Source organism: Nilaparvata lugens, chromosome 13 (genome assembly GCF_014356525.2).
Source record: "Nilaparvata lugens isolate BPH chromosome 13, ASM1435652v1, whole genome shotgun sequence".
Taxonomy (NCBI): Eukaryota; Metazoa; Arthropoda; class Insecta; order Hemiptera; family Delphacidae; genus Nilaparvata; species Nilaparvata lugens.
In genome coordinates this window covers 25,565,535-25,579,998 of record NC_052516.1, presented here as the reverse complement: position 1 = coordinate 25,579,998, position 14,464 = coordinate 25,565,535, and the positions used below count along the sequence as shown (strand labels likewise).

At 33.6% G+C, this 14,464-nt stretch overlaps 1 protein-coding gene across 7 annotated transcripts in view; it reads left to right on the top strand.

Moving 5' to 3' along the window:
* Positions 1-14,464, top strand: part of LOC111054805 (serine/threonine-protein kinase mig-15) — a 66,593-nt gene that overhangs the window by 15,856 nt on the left and 36,273 nt on the right. For 4 of the 7 annotated variants that reach the window (XM_039440127.1, XM_039440122.1, XM_039440126.1 and 1 more), the window contains 8 exons: positions 1,032-1,163; positions 2,594-2,752; positions 5,463-5,590; positions 6,978-7,107; positions 8,854-8,999; positions 10,982-11,002; positions 12,638-12,906; positions 13,802-13,860. In XM_039440127.1, the coding sequence (XP_039296061.1) occupies positions 1,032-1,163; positions 2,594-2,752; positions 5,463-5,590; positions 6,978-7,107; positions 8,854-8,999; positions 10,982-11,002; positions 12,638-12,906; positions 13,802-13,860 (1,044 nt within the window). The remainder of the gene's footprint in view (positions 1-1,031; positions 1,164-2,593; positions 2,753-5,462; positions 5,591-6,977; positions 7,108-8,853; positions 9,000-10,981; positions 11,003-12,637; positions 12,907-13,801; positions 13,861-14,464) is intronic. The other 3 variants (XM_039440125.1, XM_039440123.1, XM_039440124.1) reach the window with 2 other exon arrangements.

Here is a 14,464-nt window from a genome sequence, read left to right as displayed (position 1 = left end):
GTGATGAACGTTCCAAATTCATGTAGTCTAGTATTTTATTTTTATCTTGTTCATGAATGTAAAATGTAATAAAGTGTTAATTACTAAAGCATATTTACAACAATACAGACTCATCAATAAAAAATAAAATGGCCCTTCGCCCTATCTTTTATCTTTTTCTACCTACAGTCCCAGGCTCTCAACTTGATTCCTGGATCGATTTACCCCCTCCACAGTATCAATACGCTATTATGCGTAGCAATAACATTTGATGATACAGCTGAGTTGTATCCAGCTATTTGAGTCAACCAACCAATTTTCTAACTAGGAATAGAGCAGTCAGGCATGCGCAGTTGTCTTCTTTTACCTCCTCCCTTCCCCGCACCGAATAACTGGGGATCTTCTTATCAGTCCTATACTGCAGTTCACTTTCCAATGAATACGGTCTATAGCTACAGTTATAACATTCAGAATGAATGTTGGGAAACACGAAAAGATTTAGGGAATGTTCATACAGTGGCAAAGATAACTCCAATTATCCGAATTAATGGGGACCGGGACCCATTCGGATAATCAAATATTCGTATAATCGGAGTTTTTTTTAAAAAAAGCCAGTGGAGATAAAAAAGCCACGTTTTGATATTGCATTATTTTTTATTGAATTAAATGAAAGAAACACGATATTTTCACATGTTTTACTACACTGTCTTTGCGGAGGGAAGGACAATAGTGAGCGAACGCGCAAACACCGGCTTCGCGGGGGGGAAGAATAATAGCGCACTTAGACTTTTTTTGGACATTTTTTTTCTGAAAGTGATTCGGATAACCGGCGATTCGGATAGTCGGAGCTCGGATAATTGGATTTCTACTGTAGAGGCAGAATGGTCGCTTTTTCCATCGGCCCGAACAGTCTGTTTTTGTTCTCAGTTTTTTTTGTCTACCACGTCTGAGTAGAAATTTAGTATAACGGTGAAACCCGGTCATGCATTTTCAAGTAGGTGTTATCATAATTAATTTATTATACTATTAATCTTTTTTATTGATTTTTACAGGAATTACGGCATTGGAAATGGCCGAATCACAGCCTCCACTGTGTGATCTGCATCCAATGAGAGCGCTATTCCTCATTCCAAGGAACCAACCTCCCAGGCTCAAGTCCAAAAAGTGGGCCAAGAAGTTTCACGGTCAGTAAAATTGATAAATAATTGAATTCATTTCAGTAGAAGCTAATTTCTGTTACTACAAAATATTTTCAATTAAAAAATGAATCAATAGTTTATTTTTCCTTCTAAACAATATGCATACATGTCTACAATTATATAAATACAATTGAAAATCAAACAAAATAAGTTGAAAGTAAAATAGCATTAATATTTATTTATTATTTTACAAAGGCGACTTCCTAGAAGTATTTTAAGCCGAGGTGAATGATAATACAATGAAGGTAGAGTTATGAATGAATAAAAATTATAGGTTATGCTATCCACTTGAATTGATTTGAGTCTACTTTTCAGTCCAGAAATAAATACGTTTTAATATTAACTACAGAAGGTCTCTTAAAAGATTAAAACCGAGTGCAGGGTATTTTGTATATTTTGTTTGAACCATTATAAAGGTAGAGTTCTTTGGCCAACGAAATTGACTCACTCCTTCGTCCATTTTTTGGATGTAACAGGATGACATTGAAAGTGCGTAACAAAAATAATTGTTATCTATCATTACAAATGATAGTCGTTAGGCTATGTCAGTGGCCCTGAAATTGATCAGTTGCGTCCTGAAAACTCTGACACCAGACCTGAGCCAGCCAGGTTACTCGATATTATCATTATTACAAAAATTACAAATCAGCAAACATATTATGGAGACAGATGGACGTCGAACACCTGGGGAGGAAGTTTTCCTCCGTCTGTCTACAGACGTCTGCGGATATCTGTCTCTTGACTTCCCACTATTTTCATTAGAATGCAGATAAAAATATATTGGAATTTGTAAATATGATAATTAATGAATAATGATTATTGAACGTAAATCACCCCCGAAGACTTCTGCTACTGCAAATATTGAAAACAGGGTGAAGACGACGGAAATTCGCCAGTCCATACAAATAATATTTTTATAGTAGCGCTCATCGAATTTTCATCTAGCTGTTTACCCTGTTGTCAATATTTGCAGTGGCAGAAGTCTTCGGGGTGATTTACAGCACTTAATTGAGATTTTCGTTTAATGATAATAATCATAGCCACCTCTAATACAATGCCCTGGCCTACGATATTGCAACGTCGCAGTGTAGGCCTATAATTCAATACATGATTGGTGGAAAAGATCAGCTGGTATTTTTTTAAATCTTTTTCACTAATCATGTATTAGATTATAGGCCTACACTGCGACGTTGCAATATCGTAGGCCAGGGCCTTGTATTAGAGGTGGCTATGTAATTATCCAATGGAATAGCTGACAGAATATCAGCGGCATTTTGAGCGACTTCGCCAGGGTTCACTAGTAATTCTGATTCAAGCTTTTATATTATTTTGTATAATGGTAATTTAAATTGAATTTACTTTTAATTGATTGTGGATTGGTTCTATGGGTTGGATTGATTTGATTGGTTGTACAGGTTTCATAGAGACAGTGCTGGTGAAGGATTACCACCAGCGGCCCTACACGGAGCAGCTGTTGAAGCACGCCTTCATCCGCGACCAGCCCACCGAACGCCAGGTGCGCATCCAGCTCAAGGACCACATCGACCGCTGCAAGAAGCGCAAGCAGGAGAAAGGTCAGCCTAGGGCGCAAACTTTGCCTTTGAAAAGTTGTACTGAAATGTAGAGACCGTTGCATAATGGGAAGACTAGGCTATATAAATAAATATTGAAATCTAAGTACCCTTTTTTAAATTAGTCACGACATGTTTCGGCTACTAATGCCATTATTATACCGGGTGATTTAAAAAGGACTTTACAACTTTGAAAATTCATATAAATCTTATTAAACAAGGTACAGAGCTGGTTTTGGTGTTGTTTTAAAGGAAAACACTCCAAGTTTTGACTCGTGTAGTCCGCTAGTGCCTGGTCGCGCCGCACAAGCGCTAGCGGCAGTAACGTCAAAGATTGCTGCCTTCACTGAAACCGAGCGTTCTAGCTGTGTGTTTTGGTTTGAAAAAGGTCATAGTGTACCTTGATAATATGTTGCAAACATTTTTGATACCGCAGATCGATGAGGATTACTTAGAATGAAATGTTTTCTTTATGCAAGATGGCGCACCACTTCACTAGTAGTAGTAGTAGTAGTAGTAGTAGTAGTAGTAGTAGTAGTAGTAGTAGTAAAAATGACTTTATTGATGATTCAAACATATTAAAAAAAATGAAATTCATATAAAGAAATAGCAAAAACTAAATAAAACACCTTTAACATAATAAGAAAAAAAGACATTATTATGGCATAACCTGTAAGGCTGTCTGCCAGGAGTCGGTTTTAATAGTTGAATTCTTCTATTAAATCTTTTCTAAGTTTAAGAGCCAATTTCAAGAAACTCGTCAATTTTCCCCAATCTTTCCCATTTAGCCACTCAACTACTTCTGCCTCAGTGAGTACATATTTACCTAAGTATACTCTACGAACACCCCCTAACATCGGGCAACCACCGAACTATCTCACTGACGTCCGGGATTTTCTTAATGACCGCTTTCCAAATCAGTGGATTGGCCGTAATGCGCCAATTGCATGGCCCCCTCGTTCCCCATACTAACATCGCTGAATTTTTTCTTGTAGGGTTTCATAAAAGATATGGTGTTTGTACCTCCTTTGCCAGCCAGTCTACCTGAACTTGGAGCAAGGATTTGCGCTGCTGTTGAGCAAGTTACACCTGGAATGCTAGTGCGAGTCTGGGAAGAAATCGACTATCGATGGGATGTCTGCAGGATAACCAACGGAAGTCACATAGAAAATTTTTAGTTTATGGTGAAAAAATTTGAAGTGTTTACTTTAAAACAACACCAAAACCAGCTCTGTACCTTGTTTAATAAGATGTATATGAATTTTCAAAGTTGTAAAGCCCTTTTTGAATCACCCGGTATAATATAATTTAAAAAGGGTACTTAGATTTTTATTTAAATTCAAAAGTAGCCTGAAGAAAAAAGATAATTTGGGAAGACTATAGTATAGTTCTGAAAATCCATTACGAAAAAGAAGCTCTTACGAATTAAGTGTGATGTTGTAATGTTTACATTATAACAAGGTCGGATATAGATATCATTGAAGGGTTACCAAGGGAGGGGTTCAGTAGGCCTATAAGTTGTAATGTTTACATTATAACATGGTAGAAGATAGAGATCATGAAAGGGTTAGGCAAGGGTAGGGTCAAGTATAAAGCTACTTACAGACTTGAGCGCCACGAACACGCGCATTTCGCTTTAAATCAGCTGATTATATATGTATTTGTACAGAAACAGTAAGATACAGATAGAAATCAACTGATGAAAAGTGGAATGCGTGTTTGCCGGTTTGAGACCGCAGTTTTCAAGTTCGAGACAAAGTCGAGAACTTGGAGCGTTCTAGAGGGAGGGGCGTCTCAGTTCCTTATGATATCAGTTCATAAAGTGCCCATTTTAACAATTTCTTGAGAGACTTGAGAAACTCATTTCTAAGTGAATGTCATTCGTTCAATTGAAAACTTTACGAACTGAAAACTTGACATACTAAGAAATGAACTAGAATCAGTTTTGTCTAAAGAAATTGAATGTTTTGCTCTTGATACGTGTATTAAATTCAACTTGATTATCACATTATCATTCTTAAACAGAATAAAATCAACGTTAAAAGAATTATAGGTACAATTTCTGTGTAGCCGATACCTACCAAATTCTTTGTATTTTTTTGTTGTAAATTTGATATTGTGGTTGATTGGTGGGTAGTCTATAGTGAGGTCCACGTTATAATGGCAGGGTTTGATTAGCAATGGTATTGCTATTCTTGTCTATCATTCAACAAAGCGAATAACCCTATCTCTTTTTCTCGCTTTGCTTTGTTGCCAGATCGTCTTTTAACAATGTAGAATTAACTATTAATTTACAAAATATCTCATCTTAATAATTGAAATTCATTATGAAATTATTGATAAATATAATTTCTTGCTTAATAAAATATAATTGATTATTTTAATTGAGAATAATCAAATAATATTACATTAATAAACCTGTATCAGCTACCGTCAAAAAGGCATTGACAAGACAGTGAGGATCGGTTACGTTCTCCTATCTTTCTACACTGCCATTATAACGTGGACCTCACTATAGATACCCATATTCATTAAAAATATTTCAACTTGCCAATTATCAATTGAAGTAACAGAAAATGGTTGTCATAACATTATCAATATAATAAAAAATTCTAGAAGTTTTATTCAATCTTCACTTCTTCTATCAATTTTGAATAGTCGTTTCTTATTTTATAGTTTAGTTCTCAAATGTTTGCGTCATTTTTGTCTACAGAGAGGGAAGATTATCGGTACAGTGGGAGTGAGAATGAAGAAGAAGAACAGCCTACAGCCGGAGAACCATCGTCGATTGTCCAGGCTCCTGGCGACAATACACTCAGGAGAAACTTCCAGCAAATACAGGTGACACTTGAATTTGTTTCTGTATCCCCCTCATGTTTCTGAAATTTGAGACGCATTTTAGTGACAGAACCATCTGTAGAATAATTATTATCAATTTACAATATAGGCTCAAATCATACATATAAAATGATCGACAACAGGCTGAAGATGTCCATTGAAATGGTCATAACCTACATAATCATGTTGCCTATGTAAGCTCTTTCCTATCTGATACAAGAATTTTATACAAGAATAAAATTGTGATAGCTCAAGAGTTTTATTGTTTAGTATAGTTCTATATTTTGTTGTTTGTTTTTAGTAAGTATTTTATATCTTTTCTTGAATTGTATAAACTTTATTGCTCAAGATTCTATGTAACTGCTTTGAATTGTATTCAGAAGGAAAAACAAATTAATTGAATTGAATAATAAGGTGAAATAAAAAGATGTTGTTAATTCCACAAAATTTTTATTTGAGTCCAAACTAGTTTCGATGCACTTGGCATCATCATCAGTGGTAGACTGAGGAAACTGGAAATTTTATAGTGGAAGGAAATTCTGGCTGGTCACAGCTGTTCACTCCTTTATAGGGGGTAGCAAATTCAGGTGATACACAGTTCACATCTGAACTGACCAGCAAGAATTTCCTTCCCCTATAAAATTTCCAGTTTGCTCAGTCTACCACTGATGATGATGCCAAGTGCATCGAAACTAGTTTAGACTCAAATAAAAAAAAAACATATGTGGAACTGACAATATCGCGTTTATTTCACCTTATTATGGAGAAATTCCACAATATCTCTGTGCAAAGTGTTAACCTACATAGTATTTGGACGATTTGAGACAAAATTAGGATATAGAAGAAGTTTTGGGTAATAGCCTGAAATTTCTTTTCCAAAGATTGTATTGTTTGTTCAATCCAATAAATAAATAAACCCAGATAAGTTACTATCCCTCAAAAATTCTTATGAATGAAATTTACCAAAAAATTTAACAAAAGAAAAATCAAACTAAGAATCCAAAATTATGAAAATTGATCCCTATTTGTAGTTTTCGATATTTAATCAATTCAATAATGTCAATGAAGAGTGTTCTATTCTTTTAAGTGTCTTGCTGAAATTAGTTAACAGTATAATTTATTTTCATAATAAAATATATATTCAAACTTAAATTAGTTAACTTGAATTAGTTAAATTAATTTAATTAACTTAAATTAGTTAACAGTATAATTTCCATAATAAAATATATATTCAAACTATAATTATTAAAAAATATGAAAAATGATTTCTATAGTTTTCTATTTTCAATCAATTCAATAATGTAAATCAGGAGTACTCCATTTTTTAGCGTCTTGCTGAAAATATAGTAAATGTGTTGAAGGATAATGGAAATTGTTGTAATTGTTTTAGGAGGGTCGCACTCTCACCCAGAATGAGTCATCGGCTAAAGAGTCGAAGTCATCACGTGACAAGGGAGAGAGGGAGGAGATCCCAGAGCCAGGACCTCCATCGCGGCCCCCCATACCACAGCGTCTCATCGGTAAGTATTTATAAAAATTTTATTCATCAAAATTTGGGCTATGCCTATCGTCTTCTCCCAATCATACTAGTAGTTCTGTGAACAGTAGACCTCACGCAGTATTCTCATCCACAAGTACCAGATGTCAACTGTTTTAAATGTTAACAAACTCAGTTCACGTTTGAATTCGTATTTCATAATTATGATATAATTCATCCAGTTCCGTGATGATCTTTCTATCTGATGAAAATTAATTTTTTAGAATCAAAAATATTATAATTTCTCCAGCATTATTTAGTTCATTTGTTTATTTTTATTCACCTATTAAATTAGTTTTTTCGAATGTGAGAATATTGATACTGATGGGCACGCATAATAATACCATGACTGCAAAACAAAATATTGAAACCAAAGTCCTTAAAGCAGCGATTAGACCAAATTTATTAAAAAAATGTTAATAACTCAATCCTTTTAGATTATATTAGATTGAACATAACTTATCATACATATGATGAACATATGTGTTTGTCAACTTCCGTTCAATCTAATAGGATCTATAAGGATTAAGTTATAACCATTTTGTTAATAACTTTGGTGTAAACCCAGCTTAAATATGCATACCTCTTTAATGTCTTTGATTGAAACTATAGACCTTATACAAATACAGTAGACTGGCTTCTCCACACATCTGTGTAATCACTTGTCAGCTGATTTATGATGAATAATTCTATAGTCTGATTTTTACTCTAATATTGGCGTATAAAGGAGGCTCCTTTTTCCTTTTATATTATCCTTGAAATGCAAAATTCCCAAAAACCTTGTATATACGTCGACGCGCAATTTAAAAAGGAACATACCTGTCAAATTTCATGAAAATCTATTACCGCGTTTCGTCGTAAATGCGCAACATATAAATATATAAACATTTAAATATTAAGAGAAATGCCAAACCGTCGACTTGAATCTTAGACCTCTCCTCGTTCGGTCAATTATAGTGTAATAATGATTTGTGATTGTTGATGGAATAAATGATAGGCCACTCTACTAATTTGCTGAGCTAGAAGATGAGCCCATCTTTTGAGGCGGTACTACTTCCGCGACTAGCAAACTAGCTACAAACAAGGACAACTACCAACAACTAGCTTCAACAACGAGTTGGATTCCGAGCTCGGGATTTTTACATGTTCTAGACTTTAAACAGCTGGAGTCAGAAAATTGGCTTTCCGAAACGTGGCGTAGTCGTAGTCCATGTTTAAATTAAATTAAATTAGACTAGAAAATTGAACACAAAATAAAATAAAGAGAAAATAATGTAAAGTTTCATCCATTTTGAATTATCTAGGAATGTTTCATTTCGTCAAAGGAAAACGTTTCCAATCATAGAAATGAGAAAATAAAGTTTATCATAGATAATACTACTACTACTACTACTACTACGCCCCTTCTCGGAAAGCCAATTTCCTTACTCCAGCTGTTCAAAGTCTAGAACTTGGCTAAATCTCAAGCTCATAAACCGGCCCTAAGTATAAAATTGAACAGGCTTTTGTGCAACAAGGATTAAAAGTAAAACCAAAACCTTACACAGGATTAATGTAACCAACAATTGAAGATGTCATCGCATTGTCCGATTTTTCAATTTTTTTCTCGTGGTATTAGGTTAGTTTAACAGGTGTAATCAAGTGTTCAAACATAAGTAATACCCCGAGGCTTTTGAAATGAAAAATTGGAAAAACTTCTTCAGTTGAAAATTTGTTTGTTTTATTGCAGTGGTACCGGATCCGCATCCCCCTTCAAGGCCTCTTCCCCCTCCACCCCGCGACGACCGACACAAGTCGAGTGGTCAGTCTTCTCAACAACAGCAGCAACCACAACAACAGCAACAACAGAGGAATTCACATGTGTTCAAACCTATGGTCAGTCAATTGATGAAGCTGAATCTTATCGCTAATAGTAGAGCAAACATTCAATTTGTAGTAAAATTGTACTCGGAAATCAAATTAATGTATCCAACATCAAAATCTACTAGTAGTACTGTAAACAGTAGACCCCACGCAGTATTCTCATCCACAAGTACCAGATGTCAACTGTTTTAAATGTTAACAAACTCAGTTCACGTTTGAATTTGTATTCCATATGATATAATTCATCCAGTTCCGTGATGATCTTTCTATCTGATGAAAATTAATTTTTTAGAATCAAAAATATTATAATTTCTCCAGCATTATTTAGTTCATTTGTTTATTTTTATTCACCTACAGTATTAAATTAGTTTTTTCGAATGTGAGAATATTGATACTGATGGGCACGCATAATAATACCATGGCTGCAAAACAAAATATTGAAACCAAAGTCCTTAAAGCTGCGATTAGACCAAATTTATTAAAAAAATGTTAATAACTCAATCCTTTTAGATTATATTACATTGAACATAACTTATCATACACATGATGAACATATGTGTTTGTCAACTTCCGTTCAATCTAATAGGATCTATAAGGATTAAGTTATAACCATTTTGTTAATAACTTTGGTGTAAACCCAGCTTAAAGATGCATACCTCTTTAATGTCTTTAATTGAAACTATAGACCTTATACAAATACAGTAATAGACACACATCTGTGTAATCACTTGTCAGCTGATTTATAATGAATAATTTTATAGTCTGATTTTTTCTCTAATATTGGCGTATAAAGGAGGCTCCTTTTTCCTTTTATATTATCCTTGAAATGCAAAATTTCCAAAAACCTTGTATATACGTCGACGCGCAATTTAAAAAGGAACATACCTGTCAAATTTCATGAAAATCTATTACCGCGTTTCGCCGTAAATGCGCAACATATAAATATATAAACATTTAAACATTAAGAGAAATGCCAAACCGACTTGAATCTTAGACCTCACTTCGTTCGGTCAATAAGAATTCAATTGTAGTTTAAGCAGCTTGCTGAAAGGGACAATAGTAGTGTCAACTCAAAATTAGTAGACTGTCTACTATCAATGGTGTCAACTCAGCTTCCGCTAGTTGTAGCGGGAACACGGATTGATCCAACTTGGTGTAAACTATCACTAAACAATTACTATGGTGCTCCAAAGTTATTGACTGGCTCTCAGTCACTTATTCAAATATATTTTCATAATAATTATTGTAGATGAAATTTTAATTAATCTGGATTTGAGAACCCGGGAAATAGTTACTATAGTGAGGTCCACGTTATAATGGCAGTGAGAAAGATAGGAGTGCAACGTTGCCGATCCTCCTGTGGTGTCAATGCCTTTTATAGACGGTAGCTGATACAGGTTTATCGGTGTAATATTAACTATTCATTCTCGTTTAAAATAATCAATTATATTTTATTGGACAATAAATTTTATTTTTTCAATAATTTCATAATGCATTTTTGTAATTAAGATAGAATATTTTGTTAATTAATTATTAATTCTACATTGTTAAAAGACGATCTGGCAACAGAGCAAAGCGAGAAAGAGATAGCGCTATCCACGTTGTTGAATGATAGACAAGGATATCAATATCATTGCTAATCAGACCCTGCCATTATAACGTGGACCTCACTATAGAGATCAGATCTTGTGGATAATTACTTATATTATCTTTTTGAAGCTTCGAGCTAGTTCATAGAAATTCATTCCATTTAAATCCATAATTTATTTTTATAACTCGTACCGTAAACCGCACTTGACTTTAGCACCTTGCTTCAAGCATCTCATTTCAATTATTATTATTTTTAGCACATTACTTTAATCAACGTATAATTTCAATGTTTATTTGTAGATTCAACAATATTTCACATTTTGTTTTCATTGGCACATTGATTATTATTTTGTTTCTTTTTCCATGTTTGCCATCTTCCTGTTTTCTCACAATTCCAATCATAGCTGCCACCAAGGCGACCTGAGGTATGATATAAAATCACAATTTTTTATTCATCCAAATTATTCAGTATTATATTTTCTGAATTCTTCTATTTAATTTTGCAATTAGGAATTTATGAAAATATCATCTCTATCATCACTTCTTGAGCCAATTGTAATAAACTGTAGACTGTATCTGACTTTTACACTTTTATAAGCATACTTAACAAAAAGTCAAGTATCGTTTATAAATGAGGAATTCTTATTCATTACGAATTCGTCAAGCCGTTCTCAGCTAGAAATTTGCTTAGTTAAGCTTGCTTTCTGAAGCATTATTCTGGAGTAGTTTATAAATGAAATAAAATTATTCAAATTAAAAAAGTTCTTAATTCCTCATTAAAAAACAAAACCAAAAACAATTGATAATTCCGTCAGTTAAACATAAACACTTGAAATATGATTATTGAAAGAAACTTGAAAATATGATAAGTTTAACTGAATATGCGTATGAATTATATCATGTATCAAATATATATAGCACACGAATAGGTTACGGTCCCAATAATTTATGATCATATTTATTTGTGTAAGTAATATCTGAGACGAATAATGCAATGTTAATTAACGTTATCTCTAAGGTAATTTATGTACTAACCATATTTTGATGTTTCTTCTTCTAACATACAGTGCCGGTTACACAAAAGCCGGTTAAATTATAATCGTGAACCAATAAGAGAAGCCATCTTTTAAAAAAGCCTTCTTCGATTGCTTCTCGTGAAATTAATCTTGCTTTTGTGCAACCGGGCCATAGACTTAGTTTTTTGGTGAGAGGTATTATTGTATTATAAATTGCATGTATTTGCTTAGAAAAAATATATCCCTTGGCATAGGGCGTTTATGTTCTGAATTTCATTGTTAACTCAAGCCAATAGTCCTAGTAGGTCTTTTTCGTGGTGCTATGTAACGCTGATAGTCTCATTTTTTGGACACACATTTTTTGTATGAATTGAGTTATCATTTTTACATAACCTCTAGACTGTGTTTTCCAAATTAAAGTTTAGAGCAGTTTTGGGTGAATGCCTGTTGTTTTTACCTGGATTGTATTTGTATATGAATAAATAAATAATATTAAATAGTCTCTAATTTTATTATTTCAATTTTATTGAAACACACAAAACAAGACAAAACAAAATGACAAAGAATTACGAAACAAAAAATAAAATAGAATATTACAAAATAAAAAAAACATGGGCTTTGTGGTTGAGTGTGTTGAAGAGAAAAAAAAGAGCGGAAGATACCTAGCCAACTATGGTTTCCCATGTAATAGGCAGGCATAATACTTTGCCGTTCTTACACTCTCACCCCAACAAAACTAGAACAGACAGTAGTCGACAGTAATTGGCTTGAGTTAACAAAAAATCGGCTCAAGTTTGGAACATAAACGATTTATACGATGGGATATATTTTCTCTTTGGTGATACCGACTTTATCAATTCAAGTTGTCAATGGTAAAATTACGTTTCGAATTTCGATAGAATTATGTACATTTGAACTTGAATGACCTATACCATTGGATATCTTATCAAGCTATCTTTTCTATATGGTATGAGTTATTCATTATTCGAAAAATACTTTGAGAATAAACAGTTTTAAAATTTCATTTCATTTGCTGTTTTTCAGGACCTAGACAAACTGGCCGCACAGCTGAATGAGTTAGGCGTGAGAAGCGGAGGTGGTTCCTCCTCTGGAGGAGGAGGAGGCGGTGGCAGCCGGGGGCAGCAGAACGGTGGCGGTGGGGGTGGCAAGAGTGGAGGTGGTGCCGCCCCCATACTGGTGTCCGACTCGGATGACGATGACACTGATGACGATGATGATGATGACCAGCTAGTGAGTGGGGGCAGCAGGAGGAATGATGGCACACTGCCGGCTAGTGATCCGCCCAAACCACTGTGAGTTGTACTCTATTCATCTATTTATCTATCCAATTATTTACCAATAATTTAAATTATAATAAATAATCTACAATGTAATCTATAATACAATGATCTATAATAATAATAATCAGGGTGTCACACGAAAGATTATATTGTAATAGCTGAAAACCATAGATTCTACATGTAATTTGGAACGAAACATGTCCAGTAAAATATCTTATATCGACCTTAGTTTTTGAGATTTATCGATTTTTGATATTTTTTAAAACATTAATAACTAGAAAACTATCATTCATACTCTAATTCTAAGGGTATGGTTGGAGAGAGGAAGAAAGTTCCAATAAGATTCATATATATTTGACGTTTTTGAACTTTTTATGAGCGTTGAACCTGTATAATGAAATTTGGTTTTGACTCGACGAATTTACTTTTTTGAACTTCTGTAATAATCTAATATTAATGAATTCATTCATTAATTGGATAGTACAAGTACAAAATTCAGAAACTAAAGTTATGTCAGTGGGTCTAATATAAATATGAATATTCGAGAACAGATCTACCAAGAAACGTTACTGAATTCTGTAATCAGTGGAAAGAACATGGATGAAAAAAGGAATATTAAATAGGGACATTCAATTACGGTATATATAGTGTTATAAGCATTTTGAGATTATAGATGGATCACAATATGCTGTATTCATTCAATACTTTGGAATTGAGTGCTCCTCATGAAATTGAATATGAATAGTATGATTCATAGATAATTCGATTGAGTTGTAATTATCATTAGAATATGATCTCACAATTGTGATATTCTCTATTTTCTTTTCAAAATGTTTAATTAAATTGTTACTAATCTTGCAACGTTTTCTGTTTTTTTTCCTTTTATTTTTGTTTGTTCATGCTGCAGTCCTGAATTCTCTTACAGGCCCGTGGATAACTCACAGCTCGGAGGCAGTGAGGGAAAAGGTAAGCAATTAATTTATTATGTTCACTCATATTTATCACATCTATGAATAATTTGAAACTATATAAAATAGTCAATTTACTGAGTCTTCATTGAGAAATTCGGTATCTCAAAATTTATCTTTTCCTTTATGATGATGATAATAATTATTATATATATATTATTTCAATTAATTATTATTTAATTATTATAAATATATTTATATATATTATATTATATAATTATTTCCTTTATATTCTTGTATTGAATGGATACGATGAAACACTGGTATGTATGAAGCAATGATAAGATGAAATATCTGGCCAATACTCTAAAAAACCTTTTGTAATTTAGGTTGCTAATATCAGTTTTTCATCATTACCAATGTCAAATATTGAAATTTTTGTGTCAAATATTAATTCTCAGTGATGAGTGTTTGTGAGTTTAGTAGATGTGAGGTCTTGGCTCAACTCACACTTACGCGACTCAAGTCGAGAAGAGACTGCGACTCTAGTCTCCTGTGTTTTCGAATGGTGACACTCAGACGAGTCGATTCTAGTCTCCGCGACCTCACGACTGTGAGACTGAGTCGAGCGTCGACTCGACATTTAGTCGAGCCTCGACTTG